Source organism: Anarrhichthys ocellatus, unplaced genomic scaffold, assembly GCF_004355925.1.
Source record: "Anarrhichthys ocellatus isolate YVR2014 unplaced genomic scaffold, GSC_Weel_1.0 scaffold5, whole genome shotgun sequence".
Classification (NCBI taxonomy): Eukaryota; Metazoa; Chordata; class Actinopteri; order Perciformes; family Anarhichadidae; genus Anarrhichthys; species Anarrhichthys ocellatus.
In genome coordinates this window covers 12,550,966-12,570,183 of record NW_022280035.1, presented here as the reverse complement: position 1 = coordinate 12,570,183, position 19,218 = coordinate 12,550,966, and the positions used below count along the sequence as shown (strand labels likewise).

Sequence of the window (19,218 nt, the reverse complement as noted above, 5' to 3'; positions counted from 1 at the left end):
TACCAGGACCCTGAAACTGAAGCAGCTAAATGGAATTCAGCCATCATTGAGTTTATTGTTTCCACCTGTGGCCTATGCTTAAATAAAAATGTGCCAGTGCTCTAAAAACCTGCATATCATACACATGCAGCATGCGTGCATCAATTGTAAGCAAGAATTATTTATTTATGCATGCTATAACCCTTATTACTCTTCCCATGTCTCCTGGCTTTCTCTACTGGCTGTCAAATAAGCAAAATGCCAAAAAAAGAAAGACAGACCCATCAGACGGTATTAATGACATACGAACCTTTCTTAGAAAGTGTTGCTAAAATATTTTTGGGAAAACGAGATCCCGAACACCTGCCCTGTGATGCATCCTGGGAACATTTAAAGTGTTGCGATGAGAGAAGACCTCTACTTTACTTGCAGCAAGTAATAACATTGTTAAATTGGCTTAATGTAAACCATTCAAAACAGGAACAGTGGCTGGAAATTGTCCAAGACATCTTTGTTATGGAAAAGTTGACATAACTTCTGAGAGTCAAGGGGAATACATTTAATAAGAACTGGAAGAAATGGAACTTGAATATGAGATGTGACACCGACCAAATGAATACCTAATTATAATATATTTGTATGAATATAGAAGTGTTTCCAGACAATTAATTACTGTTATTTTAATTTAATTTTATACATATTTATATTTGTATTGTACTTTGCATAACCGACTGTATTTTCTGTATAGATGTTGTGCTGTTCTGTTTATGCCTTTGTAAAAACCCAATAAAAACCTGAGTGAACAAAAGAAATAAAGTGAGAAACAGAGACTTAGACAAGAAGATTAATTACCACTCTGTTGTTAGCCAGGAGACGGCTATCTTAGCTTAGCACAAAGACTGGACACAGGGGGAAACAGTTAGCCTGGCTCTGCCCAAAGGAAACAAACTCCAGCTAACAGCACCTCTAACACTCACGAATCAACATGTTATAAGATGTCTGTTTAATCCGTACAAAGCCTGAAGTAAAAAAATGCCCTTTGCCGTTTTATTTGGTAAAATGTTCTACACATGTTTCCCAGAATGTCACACATTACGTCACTGAATTTGCCTCCGGCCTGTCATCTGGTGGTATCTGGAGTTTCTGCCACCCTGTGTGAAAGGCTATTTGTGGTCCTATCGTACCATCAACTTGTGAAATGGTTGCCGGCAGCAGCACTGATACTCTGCTAATCTGTTGGTCAACATTGGAAAGCTGCACCAGGATGTGAGGAAGCATAACACACTTGCTGATCTGTAGCATGTAGCTGTCAGTCAATTTAAAGTTTTTTTTCCCCATAACCGATGACACCACCCCTTTTTCTGGTGCCAGGCATTCTGGTTGGAGGGAAAGAAGCCGAGCCAGAGTGAACGCTGTGTTTGCTGATTTGCTTGGCTCACTTTGCTGCATATTTGGCCGAACATGAGCTCCTTCATCTATGCCCTCTGGCTCCAACAAATCCTCAGCTCAGGAGTCTACACCTGCTGTGATATTGTCAGAAAATATGACATGCACACATTTCCACTGACTATGTGCAAGTCAATTATATGGTTGTATAATATTTAGACCATTCACATAAGCCTGCAACCTTTATTCTTCAGAGAATTAGACATTATGTCCTTTTAAAAATGTCATTGCGACTATGCAGCTGCATTAAATGTGAGACTAATTTGCTCCAGTGGAGCTTCTCAGTGACTCAGTGCTTGTACTGGGCAGCCTCCAGCTGTGAATCTGTGCAAACTGAGCGAGCAGGACGTTCCTGGAAAGAGACTTCACGCTCAATTGGCCATGCTTAAAACAAGGTAACTAAAGACCAATTCTATTCTGTCCATTCTATACTGTTCAAGTCCTGATCCAGACGGCTCAACCACCAGCCACTTTTAACAAATCCATGTGTTTAAAAAAAACAAAAAAACTGCCCCAGTTGTCTGAGTTAGCATGATTTCATAGGTGATAGTTAATGTCTGCAAAGAAACTGCAAGACAATTCTTAATATTGCTACAGACAGAAGAAAAATTACAAAGTTAATCGTTTATCACTTAAATCAAGCGATATTTGCTGCGCACAGTTTCAGATGCACCTTTAAAGCCGTGTGACTGTCACACACAAAAGAACGCATGTCTCTTTATTCAAGCACAGTTTGCATCTTGCTGATGCGAGGACCCCTCCCTTCTAGGGGTCTGTGTCCTGTTGTCTCTTTTCTGTCGATCAGGATGTTGGTCGTCAGCTGATGAGCCACACCTGAGCCCGGTGTGGTTCCAGCTTTAAAGTCTCTCTACCTGAACATTGACGGGCTCTTCCTTGGCTGACACGGCTGCTGTTTTGTTTAGTTTGTTTCAGACATTCCCACACATTCACACATGCCCACATTGCTGTTAACCGAAAATTAAAAAGATACTGACGTCTTGCAGATTAAATAAATGAGCACAGCCAACATTTACTTTGAGCTAGCAGCTAACGGTTGGTAGCTCATACATATTTTCTTTCGATGTGATATTTATTGTGTTCCTTGATTTAATGGTTTCTGTTCTGTTGATCTTTTCTTTAAAATACTCTCACTGATTTCATCATCACAGTCGACAAGGTTTCCTCCCATCTCACTCAACAAACTGTGACTTCTTCTCATGATTAATGAGTAACTACCTTGAGTCATACGATGTGAATTAGATTGTTAACAGTATTGCCATCACACATCATCAAACAGTAGCTTATTAAGTAATGGGTTCTTGTTTTCTTTCAGTGTAATAAATTCTCATGTGACTCTCAAAAATGCACGAGGCCACTTTAAAGGTCAAATTCAGGATCCCTGTGATGAGGCGTCGCATCTACTGAAGAGAGTTTGAGCACTCACCTGTTGTAAATTTGATCCCGTACTTGAGCAATACAAAGATAAATCAAGTTTTATTATCTTTCTTTTGTTTTGTTTGTTCCTTAAATAGTTTTGTCCCCTTTTTTCACCAAGACCAGCACGGGATACTGTACATACTACCTGCAGCAGAATGATATATGTCAAGCTCACCACATGTGGGCTTTAAATTACATACGCTTTCTCTTAATCAGCACCATCGCACCATTTAAGCCACCAAGACTTTAAAAGCTGTTATTGTCCTCAATGCAAAGATAAACCTAGTGATTTACTGAGCAAGAGGACAGCTTCAGTTCATTTCTAAGTGCTGGTGTATGCAAGTTGAGCGCCGAGGGGCATCAAACATGTTGCTTCTTAATGATGTCAGACGTTGTGTGAGGGGAAAACGCTCTCCTGTCTTCTGTTTCCTCCATCTGGGCTTGTTTAAAATAGTTTTTTATTCAGCCTGTATGTGTTGATAGACAAACAGGAAAACAACTGGCATCAATCAAATGCAGGTCGCCAAGAGGCCGTAACTCCAGTCCAGAGAGGAGGGACGCGAGAGGAACAATGAGGGTCTTAAAGCAAGGTGAGTGCTTTGATCATTTGTAACTCAATCAGTTCTTTGCACACACGCAGACAAAAACACTCACACTCAGGGGAGATTTGTATTACCACATTTAGGAGGACTCTCCTTGACTAAATGTTTCAAAACTAATTTAACCTTGGACTTTATTTTAGTGCACAGACCAAGTTCACCATTTTGGGAAATACCTTTATTCGCGTTCCTGCTGAAAGTTAGATGAGAAACAGGGGAAACAGCTAGCCTGGCTCTGTCCAAAGGTAGTTCCCGTGCTGCTCGGCCAAGAAGAAGTTCAACGCATACCACCAACTTCCGGTCTTAATGCTAAACTAAGCTAACCGGCTGCTGGCTGAAGCCTTATATTTAACAGACAGATACAAGACTGGTATCGAGATTACACCTCTGTAGACAAAAAAAACCGCTTTCAGTTTCTCTTGCGCACCTCAGAGAACAGCTCTGGCATGTAAGGTGGAGGTGTTGGACATGTTGCAACTTGTGTGCATGAACATGGTAGCACGTAATAGGACATTGTGATGTCACAATATCCTATTACGTGCTACCATCAGCTCTCCTGTTTTTTTTTTATCAGAAGCCATCATGGCTTTTTCAGAATGACTTGCAGCTTTAAGTAAAATGAAGATATTAAACAATGTTACATGCTGAGGGGTGATGTTCCACAATACGGCAACAAGATAGACCAAAGTCAAGTATGAGCCTCACCTTTGTCCTCAAAGACAGAAGTAATTGATTTATTTGGGGTATTAATGTTAATACCTGCAGTTCAACTCTGTGATATGAGTAGAATAAGCATGCAGACAATCAACAGTTGTTTCACACTGAGAAATAACATTTCAACTGAGGCCTCTATTATTAACATACAGATGAGACAGTCCTTTCCTGTCCCTTTCGGGCTGCTGGGCAGGGCTCTGGGCGTTCTCAGCAGAGATTTCAACACCTCCCTCCTTCCGCAGTTTATCTAGAGAGAAACCCTCTGTGAGCTGTCAGAGTCCGGTGTGAAGGATCAGAGGCGCAGCGATGGAGTTCTTCTCTGTGTTTGTTTCTGCTGTTTTGGTCTGTGCCGTCAGTGCTGGGATTCCTCATGACGGAATACACTGGACGTACACAGGTAAGCTTTTCTTTATTTTAATATGAAAATGTTGGAATTTCATTTTCTTTTTTTTATTAAATTTGTTGCACCTAAACACAAACAGTAGCAGAGTTATATTAGATTCACAGGTGTTTGCTGCATATAAAAGGTGCATGACAACCTGTCCTGTGAGTATATATTTTGGTAAGAGAGGCTGCCAAGTTATTTCTATTCAACATTCACTTGAGGAACTTGGCCATTATGTTTTCTGGGTGATGCGTGCTGAATTGCCAAATACCTTTTAATCACTGTCAGGTTACATAAAGGCAAATGATTAGGTGTATACAGCGTGGCACTAGGCTACTAAATAATTGGGGAGTGAATACTGGGAACTACACAAAATATCCAGTTGAACATGTCCTGTGCGTGCTAATAAAAGCAACAACATGGGAACAGGTTTGACACTCACTAACAAGGGGAAATATAGTTTGGCAGCTCTCTCCCTAAATTCATCTACCCCTGGGTGATTTGAATGATGTGAAAATAGTTTTTCGGGGATGGGTTTTCTTCACACAGAGGGAGCCTTGGACCAGATGCACTGGCCAACCAAGTACCCTTCATGTGGCGGTAAGAAGCAGTCCCCAATAGACATCCAGCGGCGCAACGTGAAACACAACCCAGACATGCTGCAGCTGGAGCTCAACGGATACGATGCTCAGAGTGGGAATTTTCTCATGTCCAATAACGGGCACTCCGGTAAGAGAAAATGTATAGATGACCCAACCTCAATATTAGCTACGACTAATATTAACTAAAGGACCACAATGGAAATAAGCTCTTGAGCCTTGTTGTGTTTTATCCTTTTGACAAATATTGTAGAAAGATACGACGCCTCCTGGTGAGACTTCTATATGTCTTTACTTCACTGTTAGAGGACCAGACCACTGTTTCTGCTTAATGTCAAGAAATTATATTTTGATTAATTTCTTGTAAAACTGAATTAGCACATTATCGAATCTTTCTCAAATTGTGTGATCCATTACAGTGAACCTAAAGTCTACACATTTTTCCTCATGCAGACCAATATTGCTGCATGGTGTTAATTTGATCTGAAAAGTCTTCACGGAATTAACTTTTATTACGAAGTAAAACAAGTTTGACGAAAATTGAAGCAGACTTTTCACTGTGGTGCATTACAGAACTCAAACAAACCCAATGACCGCTCGGAAGGAAGGAAATACATTTAAAAATGTGAAACACTATAGCAGTTATGTACAGTATTCGTGATTTGTAAGCTGCCTCTTTTTTTGTTTTTGATTAAAGAACCTACATAATCTGAATGTCTTTATGTCTCCATCAGTTCAAATTGACCTGCCTCCCACTATGGCGATCACTAAGGGCCTCCCAGGAAAATACACAGCTGTCCAGATGCACCTGCACTGGGGCGGCTGGGACCTGGAGGCCAGCGGAGCAGAGCACACCATTGACGGCATCCGTTACATGGCAGAGGTTGGCTTGAAGAAAGTTTAAAAATGAAAGTTTGACTTGATAGACAAAAACAGGGCAGAAACTGACTATGCTACACACGCTGGTGCACCACTACAGCGATGACAAACCTTTAATCAACAAACATCTTCAGTTTATCAAACAGTTTATACACAGACCTAAACATGGAAACTGAATTTGTACAGAAATGATGACACTGCCTCAGTTAACCAGTCTGTAGAACAATTTATTATCATCTAAGTATGTAATTCTCTGACGAAGCTAATTAAATTAACAGAGATTGTCTTAATTGTCTTTCAGCTCCATGTTGTCCACTACAATTCTGACAAGTACAAGAGCATTACCGAAGCCAAAGATAAGACAGACGGGCTGGCAGTACTCGCCTTTTTCTATGATGTACGTAAGCCACAAATACTTTTGTTCCCTGTCCTCTATGATTTGCTTTGTCCGACCACAAATGTTGTCAGCATATATACAGTATGCCCCCACTACTTCTGATAAATGATCTTCAGTTAGGAAGCTTACAAAAAAAGTATTTTTTAGTGAAAAATGATAATGCCCTTTGAAGTGTATGACACGTTGCTTCAGTCATCCTGCTGGATTAAAGGCTCTATTCAGTGTTAATTTACACGCCGACATGTTGAATGAGTTTCAACATGTCGGCATGAGCTTGTTTCCAGAGGAATGCTCCGGGTCTCCGACAGTCGGCGGCCTTTCAGCTGCGAGAGGTCGTCGCTGCAGCAACACCGCCGCTGGCATCCCCCGTGATAGCAGCACAGAGTGGCTGAGACTTGGTGCTATTTGGACAAACTCATTTGGCAACAAATGATTCAGATTCACTGACATTTGAAGTTTGAGGTTTGAAGGAGGATTCCAGTTAATTACAAATAAGAACGTGACTCAAAAGAAGTCCAATGGGACAACAAAGCAGCAGCGGTCAGATGATGAGATGGGATGTAATGCATTATTAACGAGGCGCACATTATAAACATCCACCACAGTTTACAGACCGACATACTGGTTCAACTTTGACCTTTCTGCAATGAGGGATTATTATGGACATTTTATGGGCAAAATGTAAGTATTTTAGATAATTTGACGAAACTTTTTGCCTCATTTACAACCTGTCCGATGTTTCTTGCCCTTTCCGACTTGTGTGATGTTGCTGCTTTCCCAGATTTTACAAATTACTTTTGTGAATACAACATCATCAAACTACATAGATAGATACAATGGCCAAACCAACGGAAAGAACAAGGCTCAAGTTATGAGAAACCAGGACAATCATTCCTCCTTACTATGCCTCATGCTTACACACACACACACATATCTGTGTCTTCTGTTTTAACTGAACATTTAAGCTTCAGCTTTGGTTTACTTTCAGGACGGGCATTTTGAGAACACCTACTACAGTGATTTCATCTCCAATCTGGCCAAAATAAAATATGCAGGTGAGTTACTGCACACATGAATTCACCGACCTTAGTGCTTGAGGTCTAACGTGATTTTAATGTGATCCTGTCAGGTCAGTCCATGAACATATCGAGCATTAATGTGCGCTCCATGCTCCCCGAGAACATCAACCATTTCTTCAGATACCAGGGCTCCCTCACCACGCCGCCCTGCTTTGAGAGCATCCTCTGGACTGTGTTTGATACTCCCATCACTCTCTCACATAACCAGGTACAGCACACAGGACATTTTGAAAAAAATGAGGTTTGTATTATTCCAGCTGACAAAAAAAAGATAAAAACTTTCAACTATTTTGTCTTATATGGAACTGGACTTTCGCATTTGAAGGCAATGTTTCTTATTTTGAACATTATGTGGTGCAATGTGAAAGCTTTCTCTTCTTCTCTGTTGTGTTCAGATCAGGAAACTGGAGAGTACTCTGATGGACATAGACAACAAGACACTGTGGAACGACTACCGCATTGCTCAGCCTCTCAACCGCCGTGTGGTGGAGTCTTCTTTCCTCCCTAGGCTCGGGAAAGGAAGTATGTAGCTTGTTGCAGCTGTGTCATTACACAATAGGGTGTATTCCTCAGAATTGACTTGGGCAAGACTAAGCCCCGAGTCAGATCCTCTTCATTTTTTATTCACCTCTTTCTTTTCAGCATTTTGTCGGCAAGATGAGATTGAATCCCGGCTCTTTAAGATCGAGGGTCTGATAACGTCTCTTGGAAAGCATATTCATTCAGGTGAGTCGTAAAAAAAATGATAAAGATGGCTGGATGTAAATGAAAGTGCCTATACTTACTCTCTTTCTTACTTATGCCCTTAAGGTGGACTTCGTAACTCAAGGCCTACCAAATATGGTGAGTCCCTCGGTTTGAATTTCATTTGATATCCAACTGTGATTTGTGACTGTGGATGATTAAAGGTCGATGTCTGATTCTATTTTTTTCTGTGTTCATCAGAACCTCGCGCTCTGTATCCTCTGGTGCTCAACTTCCAGGAGAAAAACTCTGGAAGTTATGCTCTGGCCTGGCTCAGCCATCCCATGAAGCTGGACTCCTTCACTGTCTGCATGCATGTCCTGCCTCCGCACGAGGGGATCCACACCGTCATCTCCTACGCCAGTAACGACAACGACAACGAGCTGATGATCTCCGTCGGTGAGGACAGGGATTCGAGAGAGGTGGGCCTCTGGATTGGCAACGAGTTCGTCAACCTGCCGCACAACGTCAAGTCCCACGACTGGGCCAACTACTGCATCACCTGGTCGTCCCACACCGGCGGCGCGGAGCTGTGGATCAATGGCATGGTGGGGGAGCAGCGGTATCTGAAAAGCGGTTACACAATCAGCCCTGGCGGTGTGTTCATCGTGGGCAAAGATCAGGATGGATTACTGGGCATCTCCAACGCAGATGCCTTTGTGGGTAAGATGACTGATGTCAATGTGTGGGACTACGTGCTGTCCACAGCAGATATCCGCGACCAGATGTCATGCGAGAGAAACAAGACCGTGGTGGGAAATGTGTTTAGCTGGGGAACAACCAAACTCAGTCTGTTCGGTGGGGTGCAGCTGGACAGCGAGTACAGATGCTCCTGAATAGACTGCTTCTGTTCGCATGAGCTTTAAAATGCTGTAATAAACCAGCATATCACTGCTGATGATGGTGGATTTAAAATGTGTTTGATGAAGGATACAAAATGTTTTTCATGCACCTGTAAAATATTGAATGCAAACTGTATCTTTTAGCTTCAGCCATGTATTGTATTCATATTTTTGCAGCATCAATAAAGACTTACAAGTGAATTGTTGGTTTGTTTAATGACGCAAGGACCTATTCAGCCAGTACATACATCAAGTTTCACAATATTTAAGATCTTATAGCCACACAAACGAACAATACACAAAGCGATTATGTAAAGATTCCTTGTGAAATAGAAAATAGAGGCTAAATTTAGACATTTCCAGTCCATTACAATCCTCCCCAGAGTGAAGACTTCCTCTCCTCTGAATGCTCTCATTATTCTTCAGAAGGCCGTGACCCTCACTGCATCCTCCAGGCTTTCTTTGCTCTCTTTTAGTGGCAGATCCACATCACCCAGTTTGATCTCTACTTTGTTTCTCTTGGCGAACATCTGGCATATCTCCAGGAAGGTTTTGTTCTTGGTCTCAGGGACCACCAGCCAGATGTAGATCAGCGTGACCAGACAGATGAAAGAAAAAATGATAAAGCTGTAGGAGCCCAGACCTCTCTGGGGGGAGGAGGGAGAGGAAATGTGATCAGTTTGTCCTCAAGATGAAATGGTGTAAATATTGTTTGCCAGAAACAGTTGGTTGGACATAAACAGGTGAGGGGAAGTATGATTTGCACGCTACTTTTGTTGGAATGCTGTTTTTTTGGTTTCTGTTACTCAAACAAATTCCTTCCTTGTTTGTGTTGTGGCTTGAAGATGAAGTCTTGATATGAAGTAAACATGCCGCAAAATGGTTGTGTTTATCCCTAAGACACGCTGACGAGAGTGCTCCTAATAAACAGGGATGAATGCTACTTCTGCTAAAAGAACTTCACACATGAGTATTGGACCATGACTGGCCTGTCAAAAAGCTGTGAAGTCACAAAATCATACATCCAAATACGGATTGTAAAAATCCTATTGTTTGTTGAGATGCATTTTGAATGAAGTATGATTAGGTTTTCGTTATGAAAAGCATTTGTTTGGATATGAGACTTGGATTGGTTGTCGGCCCCTCTCCCTCCCACTTAAACTGCTTTTGTTGACAAAATGACTTCTATTGCATTGCCTATTCAGTAATTTCTATTACCATTTTCAAGGAATGGTTCGACAATATGACAATGTCCATTAAATATAGGGAACAGCCAGCACACAATTAGATTAGCTTAGCATAGACACAGAGGATACAGCTAGCCTGGCCTTGTACAAAGGGAACAAAATTGGCCAATTTGCACAATAAAACTCAGCAATAAACATGTAATATCTCTTTTGTTTAATACTTAAATGTAAATATTACAATTCATGGTTATTAGTTAGGCTATTTTGTGGCCGAGAGCAGTGTGCCCAGCGGTGTAAGGTAGTTACGACGGGCCCAAGCTCACACTAGTAGCTATAGCAGGCCCTAGTAACTTACTGCCTCTTCTACTGTTTGAAAGGCATGACTGATCGCTCGGCTTGCAGATGAGCTCAGCTTGTTAGGCTTGACATATTTTGTACCTGGACTAGCTACCATATATGGTATCGTTTTGTCACATGATCAAATAGAAACTTGACTGAAGACAACATCCTCGTACAAATTACCCAACGCATATCAATGGATATATGTGTATGACAAAAATACTTAAAGGAATTTATAAAAATATCCATGTAATGCATTCGTTTTTAATAGTTTATTAATAGGTTTTTTTTAAAGTTAAGGTAGAATAAGCGTATTGTTTTGTTAAAGATTACTACTGACAATTTTACAAAACAGAAAAGAAAACCGTGATGTAGCCTTTTTGAGGGCAAATATAGTAAATGGCATAAGTGCTTCTTTGAAACGAGGTGTAATCCTAAACTATACTTCTCTCTAGGTCCTATTCTCTGCCCATTACAACGCTGGAGGTCTTGTTTTCTCTTTTATTGGGTTAAATTAAAAGTCTGCAAATCGTAAGACAGACATACAGTACATGCAGAAGTAACTCAAAATAAAGTAGAAATGATCATGTCAAGATGTGACTTGAATTGCCTCGCTGTTTACACTTAAAAAACATCTGTAGCTAATTACATTTCAAAATAATAATCTTTCATTCCCCCAATGTAAGCGATCTTAGAAACTGTGTAACTGACCTCTAGGAAGGGGAAGACGAGGCCAACAGTGAAGTTGGAGAGCCAGTGGACGGAGCCTGCGACCATGAAGGCAGCGGGCCTGGCCGACTGCCTGAACATCTCAGTGGTCACCACATAAGGAATGGGACCTGTGGAGCACAGATGTGGTTAACCACAACCAAAACACTCAAGACACAGCATTACTCTTCAGGGTCACAGTGAGGATGCTCATGTCTCAGACACCCGAGTGCAGGTTTACAACATATATCATTACATGTCTGGGCACATCCAAACAACACTTCAGCTAATGGAGCACCCTGTTCAGTGTGGGTGTAAATAACCACTGGCGGGGACAGACTCACTGGGTCCTATGGCGTGTCCTATGACGTAGATGATGACACAGGTGATGCTGATGTAGGGCATCCACGACATGCTCTCCTGTCAACATAAAACAACAGCTGCTGTTATCATTAACCTGACATGCTGATGCTTTCAAACGGTAACAAACACGTAACAAAATCTCCGTAATGGCTGCACTGTGTGGGAAGATTGAAACTCCCTGTGCTGTTGAAAGTGCTGTCTGTCTGAAGATGTTGGATCCAGGTGAGATTACAGGGTTACAGGGGGGCAGCCCTGATATTGTGGTTGTCTAATGGCCAGTGTTTTCTCATAATTTAGTGGTGGGCGACTCTGTTTTTAAGTCTCAAAGTTCTCATAACCCCAGCAAATACAGATGTCAAGTCATCACATTTATTTTTCAGACCAAGCACAAAATGTATAACATTAAAATTACCGTCCAATGAAAATTGTAGTACAGTGACGCATTTCCAGTCGTTTTGGCTTCGTAAACCAGCACAGCGGACCACAAGGTTAAAGTGCTTACTTTCAGCTTTAAAGCGCTGGTTCATCACGACAGCTTTTTTTTTTTTTTTTTTGTCACTTCTAATGCCATTCTATCAACCACTACTGTTTTGTGTACCTCTCAGGTTTTCTGTCACCATCACCAGATCTCCACACACACATGCACATCTGCTCCCAATTTCTCCATCAGCTCCCCAGTATACACACCGTCCTCCTATGCCACGTTCATGCTGTATCGAAGTTGTCATAGTTATAGGTTTCCAAATTGTAAATAATGTTGAGGTCAACATCCAAGTGTTAATTACGGCTAGGAAACTTAGAAACTATACAGTTTGGCACAAAATTAACCAAACAAATATTGACGCCTCACATCAGCTAAAGTCCAGCAATAAACGTTACTTAAACACAAATTAAATGGATATGATGTTATAAGGTTAAAGAGACAGTAAGGAATTGGGGCCCGTCATAACTACCATACGCCACTGGGCACTGCTGCTGATCACAAAATAGTCTAACTCATAAACACAAGTTGTCATTTTTCTATTCTATTAAACAAAAGAGACATTACGTTAATTGCTGAGCCAATTTTATTACCTTTGTACAGCACTAGGCCAGCTGTTTCTCCTTTATTCTAACCTAAGCTAACTGCGTGTTGATATCTACAGCACTTCAATTTTGTTTCGATTTTTCTACTTCTAATTCCTACTTGAATTAAGGGTAAACTAGTGCAGTGCCCGTTCTGAGCGGGCCAATTGCCACGCCCCCGGGAGTGCTGCTTGCAGTCGTTTTGTCCAGGGAATTGAAGAAGATTTCGGTTGTAACATTAGTTCATCCAGCAGCAAAAGTGAAATGACTGCTGCAAATGACATGCTTGACTTTGGCTAAGCCCTGAAGCCCCGCCCCCGTTTTTTTATTCAACATTTATTAATAGTCAACGTATAACGTGTCCAAATTGCACCTAATTCAACACGGCACTCCTTTGGGTCCACAACAATACAAATGCCAAAAGTGAAATAGATTGGATAAATGGTTCTTCTTGAGATATGCAAAGGACTTACACACACACACACACACACACACACACACACACACACACACACACAGACAGACAGACAGACAGACAGACAGACAGACAGAGATTTCTTGCTTTGTAGTTAGATGTCTGCACTTTCATCTCATTGTCGTCGTTTCAAATACAATGTGAGCCACAGCAACAAAGAATGTGTCAGCTGTCTCAAAAATCTTCCATGAATCCATCTCCATAACAAATCTCCTGACCTTCAGGTTGAGACACCCTTGACATAAAACAGCAGATTTCTTTAATATGCTGAACCACTAGAGGACAGCAGAGTGACATGTTTGAGACACACTAAAGCTTTCACATGGTACCTGGAAGGTGAGTGCGACAGTGAGCAGCACACAGGCTACACAGCAGATCCCAAACCCACAGAGGAGCAGCAGCCGGCGTCCCGAGGCCTCCACAATGAAGACCTGGTGAAACAAACTCCCTGTTCAGAGCTATCGTCTCCAACTGACATGATCAAACAACAGACTGTTGATATCGACAGGGTACCTACAGCAGCTATGGTCATGAAGACATTCACTGCACCCGTTCCCACCGTGACGTACTGGATATCATTCTGCTTGACTCCTGCAGTGGCATATATGCTATCTGCATAGTAATAGATCTGACGAGGGAGAGAGACGCGTCATGACTAAATATATAGCCAAGAGTTGGAGAACAGAGTTAAAACACAAGAAGGAGGCCAGGCTCACCGCGTTGACCCCCGACAGCTGCTGGCCCATGTTCATGACGATGATGGAGACCAGCTGCCAGCGGAGGGAGCGCTGGGACAGCAGGCTGAGCACCGACAGGTGTCCCTCGGCCCTCTCCGACTGGTCCTCCAGACGCATCTCGGAAAGCTCTGCATCCACGTCTTCGCTGCCACGCAGACGCTGTAACGCCTTCTTTGCCGTCTTCTCGTCTCCTCTCTGGATGAGCATGTACCTGGGGCTCTCTGGGAAGAAGGGCAGCAGCAGGAGCTCTATCAGGGCAGGGATGCCGGTTATACCCAGCATGAGGGTCCAACCTGGAGACAGAGGGCACAGTCCTGAGTCCCCCCAAATCAGCTGTCAAGGATTGTGATGAATGAAGGCCAATCATGTACCTGTGCTGTTGCCCAATATGTTTCTGATGCCCAGCACTTGTGCACTGAGGATGCCAATGGTGATGAAGAGCTGTGGGATGATGCCAAGGGCTCCCCTCAGGTTTTTGGGAGCGAGTTCTCCCAGATACATGGGAACCACGTTTGATGAGAGACCTGCAGACAGGGAAGTTAAGATACATGAGAATGACTTGTGGTACGTATGAATCCTGATGGCTTGAACAGTACATCATATCTGACCTGCACAGATGCCCACTATAAACCTAGCCACGATGATGATCTCATAGGACTTGGCAATCTCACTGACTCCCATCATCACAGCAGGGGCGATGGAGAAGATGTTGTTGAAGAGGAGGGTGCCCTTCCTGTCATAGGGTTGATGCAGTCAAAGTCATGTCAGACCAACCAAGTATACACCTCTTATAGTGCATGATACACGTGACATGTTACCTCCCTAGTTTGTTGACCAGAGGGGCCACCATCAGGGAGCCAAAGAAGCCTCCTAGCGGGTACATGGACACAGAGAGAGACCACAGCAGAGTTAGGAGGTTCTCCTTCATCGGCCTGCCGTAACGCTCCAGGTAGGTGGCGTTATAGAACTGCTGCATGAACTGAAGAGAGCAGGACAATACTGATTGAAGCACATCAACATGTGAATGACACTGGCCTCTATAGCATGTAAAGCTTGTGTGTCTTTGCTTGGGTTACCGGTGACGGAGAGTTGATGACGGCCACATTATAACCATACTGGAACGATGAACCAAATGCAGATATGAGCGTTGCCAACACCAGCACCACAGTTAATCTCTGTTGGGGGGACATCAGCGCACTATGTGAAGCCTCTTTTTACAACACAAACATCATCCATCACGCGCCACATTTTCAGACAAAACAAACGGCGATGTGAAGGTAGTGGTAATCACACCTGTGTGTGTCACTCACCCCTCTCCTCTCCACAGGCTTTCCCGACTCCTCATTCTCCACCATGGTTGTGTTTGGACTCAATAATAAGAGCACACTTTGTTATTACGGCACCACTGCATGCCGTCTGCCCTTTGGACACCAGATCAGACAGCGTAGCAGCTGTTTACGGCTTGGCTACAGTTATCGTTTTCACGTTGCAGACTGTGCCCTCAGGTTCAGGAAGTTTTGTATTCAATACAGTCAAGGTATTTAATCCTGCCCTGGGCTGAATGCTAGTATCTGATGCTTGTATTGCACTGCACCCTCAACTAAATTGGTTCAATTGATGACATCCAGCTGTCGTTTTGGAGTTATGTTATCATCAAAATGATAAAGACATGCCGACCTGCAGGCTGGATTACAGGAAAGATGTTATGACAGAATGACGACACAATGCTGAAATCACAAACAGATAGACTTGATCCTTGTACAATTTGAGGGATTTATCCTTTCTCGCTCTGAAGACAGCTCATCTAACACCGATTACAACAACACCACACCTGACAATCTCTTTCTATGTTTACTTTGTCTTCAACTCGTCGTGTGCTGCAATGCCTCTTATCTCTGAAGCTGAGTGTGTTTGTCATTACGACGGCCCTGAGGCTGTTTGCTCTTAAAGCTGGATGTTCTTTGCTTCAGGGAAGCCTCATTGCAAAAACAAGGCTAATAAAATGTGTCTGTGAGTAAATAATGATGGTGGGAAACAGGAATAATTAGAGGTTAGAACTACGTATGCAGAGAGCAAAATCTGACGAGGATGAAGTGTTAAGTGAAGCAGGATGAGCTGTGAGACTTTAAATTAAACAACAGAGTGGTTTAATTTCTTTTTACATATAATATATATAATACTTGGAAGACCCAACAGACTTTTCTGCATGTAAATTGTGCTTATAACAGCTCGTTAACAGAGAGGTCTACCAGCAACATGGCAAAGAATAGTTATCATATCCTGTTCTTTTATACCACAGTATTGGGCCAAGTTGATTATTGAAGTGGTTGCAATTTAACGGTTAACGGTTGGGGGCGCTAATGATTGGTTGCAGAAGAAGAAGAAAGACATGTCATATGTAAGGTGCAAAGTTTACTTCCACTGTGTCACTTTAATATCGTACAGCTGAATTATTCACCCACTGATACCAACCGGTAACCTCTGGCTTTGTGTATGTAGAGTTTCTGAGGTTTTCTATGACATGTGTGAACATTGTTTGTCATTTCTAATCTAAATACACGGTTGCAGCTCTGAATTATTGCCCATTACCTTTGGTGGACAGTGTGTTTGAGAATTGGCTCTACGAACCACTAACGCAGCCAAATGAACAGCATGGGATGTGAAAAAAAATGACTTCCATTATGTTGACTGGTGAATGGTCACCCCATGCAGTGTAGGACGGCCCTCTGGTACTCTTTAACTTAATGAATTAAGTGGGCAGAGAGCCAGCGGGGGAGAGAGCATAAATCCCTTTCCTTAAGTGTTTACACCAGCTCCAGTTACTTCAATGTCAGCCAAATCTCACAACCGACACAATGGATTAATTCCTGCAGGAAATACAGTAAGCGTCGATCGTCTGCGGTCCTCAAGGACGAAAAAACATTTCACCGGCAGTTTTAGATGTCATCAGCATAAACAGCATTCACTTCCTCCCATTTTCCCAGACCTGGTATCCAGTGCTCTGTCAGTGTTACTGATGGTCCTGAGAGGACGACCTCTGCACTGTTTCACATAACTTTAGACCACCCATAGAATTAGATTGAAGGAAAACTCCTTTTCTCAAAAACAACTGTGTATTTTTGTTTTTAATATATTTCTAGTACAAACGGCATAATGTCTCCATGTTCTGGAAATAATGTGTGAGAACTAACTGCCCTCAGACGAGCACAGTGTTGTTTTAGTGTCATGAAAAGTCTGCCTGACCTGATGTAAAGGCTTATTATAACAAAATCACCCACTTCTGCATTGCCTAATCCGTCAAACAGGCCAACAGAGACCATGCAAGATATATTAATCCAGTTTCTGCGATGCCACCTTCACAAACCGAACAAGGGCTCGCCCTCTGCGAGAGTCAAACAAACAATAATCCCTTGAGGATAAAAGAAAATTGGCTGTCAACAACGTGGAATTTCTCCCTCCAATCCCCAGAGTATAAATCTAATTTCAATGTAGCTCATCATCTCTGAGACAGGCTCATTAAAACTCAATGGATTTTAAACAATATTTCAAAGGGCTGAAGGAACCATGGGAAGTGGCACTGTGGTTGAGAGCCAAGTCGGTCCCATGAGCCCCGTGGGGTTCCCACCCTGGTTGGTATGCGTTCGGCCTGTTGCTCAGTTGGGGAAACGGGAGCCAACAACAGCAGGGGTGAAAGGAGAAGTGAGGCTCACAAGGAAGGCTTAGGTTTCAAGGAGGAAGGCTGGTATGTGATGATAGATCACACACCCTGACCACAATGACGAGTTCATTTTGGCCACACGTCAAAAACACTGATGGGGTTTTGCAACTAATCTTCTGAAAAATGTTGCAACTATGAAGTTAGGCAAGGATTGATATCTGATATCAAGGGTAGGAGCATCGTAGGAGAATGTTTTTAGATTTTAATGTAACGTTGAATGCATTTAAGTGAATTATACACCGACAGAAAACTGTGCTTGTACCATGTCATTTACTTTTCTTTTAAGAGACGATCACAAATCTGTTAAACATACCCAAAGTTATATTGGACATAAGTAGGAATTAGATTTTTATTTTGGGAATTGAAGTTACCTTGCAGAACACATTAAAGGGATAATCTACAAAAAATGTAAACAAACACAAACAAAGGTGGAGCTGTAAGCTGTAAAAAGCTTGCAGTTTTGTCTCTAACAGCTTGAGTTCATGGTGACAGGTTTTCACTTAATAAACATTAATTAAACCTTCTCAAAACACACTTGCAGCATCATTAACAAGAGCTGAACACAAACTTTTCATCTTTCAAGCTAACAGACTTTGATAGTTGAAAGATAAGATTATGGGTTCTCACTTAAAGCTTTCTGTGAAAGTTCAGTATCAGGGACAATTGTGTTCATCACTTAAAGTGAGAATGCTGTATGGACACCAAAATGTGGGTATTCCCCCCCCCCATATTTTCCATAAATACAATACTTCAATACTCAGTGGAACAAGATAAAAACTGAATATTCATTCATTTCACAGTGATAACACCAGAATGTAAGTGAATCGGCACAGTACATGATGAATAAAGCTGCTAACCTGTCTTTCACAGAATGTACAGCTGTTTAAAATGCAATCAGAAAACATGTGCAAATGAACAACTTGAAGTGTAACGGCCTTTTAAAATTTGATGTACAGCACATCTATGACACCGCGGTATTCATGTGCAACATATTCAGTATATGCAACAAATTCCTTCACCAAATGCTGGTGCACAGCCAGGCAGTATCACTCTCATTACCAAAAGTGCAGACATGTGACTTTTCTTGTGACACAGATGTGCATGCACCTGCAGAATCTCCAACCTGCTTTGCAGCCACTTTGCTGTAATGAGGTTCAATGTGAAGCAGAGACCTCCACCGCGCCCTCCGCCTTCGTTTGCCTTCTCATCCACAGAATATCATCGATCGGTCCCGACTCCACTGGCGCTGTCCTCTTCCCTCTGTGTGGAGGTGTCCTGTCCGGGCAGCAGCCCGTGGGGGGCGCCATGCGAGGGCTGCTCGCCTGCTCGACACTTGGAGGAGCAGCAGCAGCTGAGCGCGGCGCAGAGGCGCGTGCGGATTGGCCGAGTAAGCAACACAAACATGATGCAGTTGGCTGCTCCCTGCGAGGTGTTGCCAATTCCCTGTTGGGCCCAAACAGAAGCCGTTAAGGGGAGTGTAGCAGTTATAGATTATTACTTTAATGGGTTGAAAATGTGACAAAATA

The 19,218-nt window shown here is 42.5% G+C and overlaps 3 protein-coding genes across 4 annotated transcripts in view; 1 reads left to right on the top strand and 2 right to left on the bottom strand.

The window, feature by feature from the left end:
- Window positions 1-4,452: 4,452 nt before the first annotated feature.
- On the top strand, window positions 4,453-9,301 carry ca6 (carbonic anhydrase VI). The gene is made up of 10 exons (XM_031845398.1): window positions 4,453-4,572; window positions 5,110-5,289; window positions 5,894-6,042; window positions 6,340-6,435; window positions 7,424-7,490; window positions 7,565-7,722; window positions 7,910-8,036; window positions 8,157-8,240; window positions 8,325-8,357; window positions 8,460-9,301. Exons 1-10 carry the CDS (start codon window positions 4,482-4,484, stop codon window positions 9,092-9,094), a joined length of 1,620 nt encoding a protein of 539 aa, XP_031701258.1. The 5' UTR covers window positions 4,453-4,481; the 3' UTR covers window positions 9,095-9,301.
- Window positions 8,090-15,878, bottom strand: slc2a5 (solute carrier family 2 member 5). 2 transcript variants are annotated; one of them, XM_031845399.1, is made up of 11 exons: window positions 15,285-15,878; window positions 15,051-15,149; window positions 14,793-14,953; window positions 14,583-14,707; window positions 14,346-14,498; window positions 13,954-14,267; window positions 13,755-13,865; window positions 13,567-13,668; window positions 11,679-11,754; window positions 11,338-11,465; window positions 8,090-9,747 (listed from the first exon to the last, which is right to left on the bottom strand). In XM_031845399.1, exons 1-11 carry the CDS (start codon window positions 15,327-15,329, stop codon window positions 9,523-9,525), a joined length of 1,539 nt encoding a protein of 512 aa, XP_031701259.1. In that variant the 5' UTR covers window positions 15,330-15,878; the 3' UTR covers window positions 8,090-9,522. The 2 variants fall into 2 exon arrangements, with proteins under 2 accessions (XP_031701259.1, XP_031701260.1); XM_031845400.1 differs by lacking the exons at window positions 15,051-15,149; window positions 15,285-15,878 and having other exon boundaries at window positions 14,583-14,703; window positions 14,793-14,913.
- Window positions 15,879-18,305: 2,427 nt separating this feature from the next.
- gpr157 (G protein-coupled receptor 157) overlaps window positions 18,306-19,218 on the bottom strand; it is a 13,457-nt gene continuing 12,544 nt past the window's right edge. Inside the window, 2 exon segments of the mRNA XM_031845845.1 lie at window positions 18,306-18,329; window positions 18,893-19,135. Of these exon segments, the coding sequence (XP_031701705.1) occupies window positions 18,306-18,329; window positions 18,893-19,135 (267 nt within the window).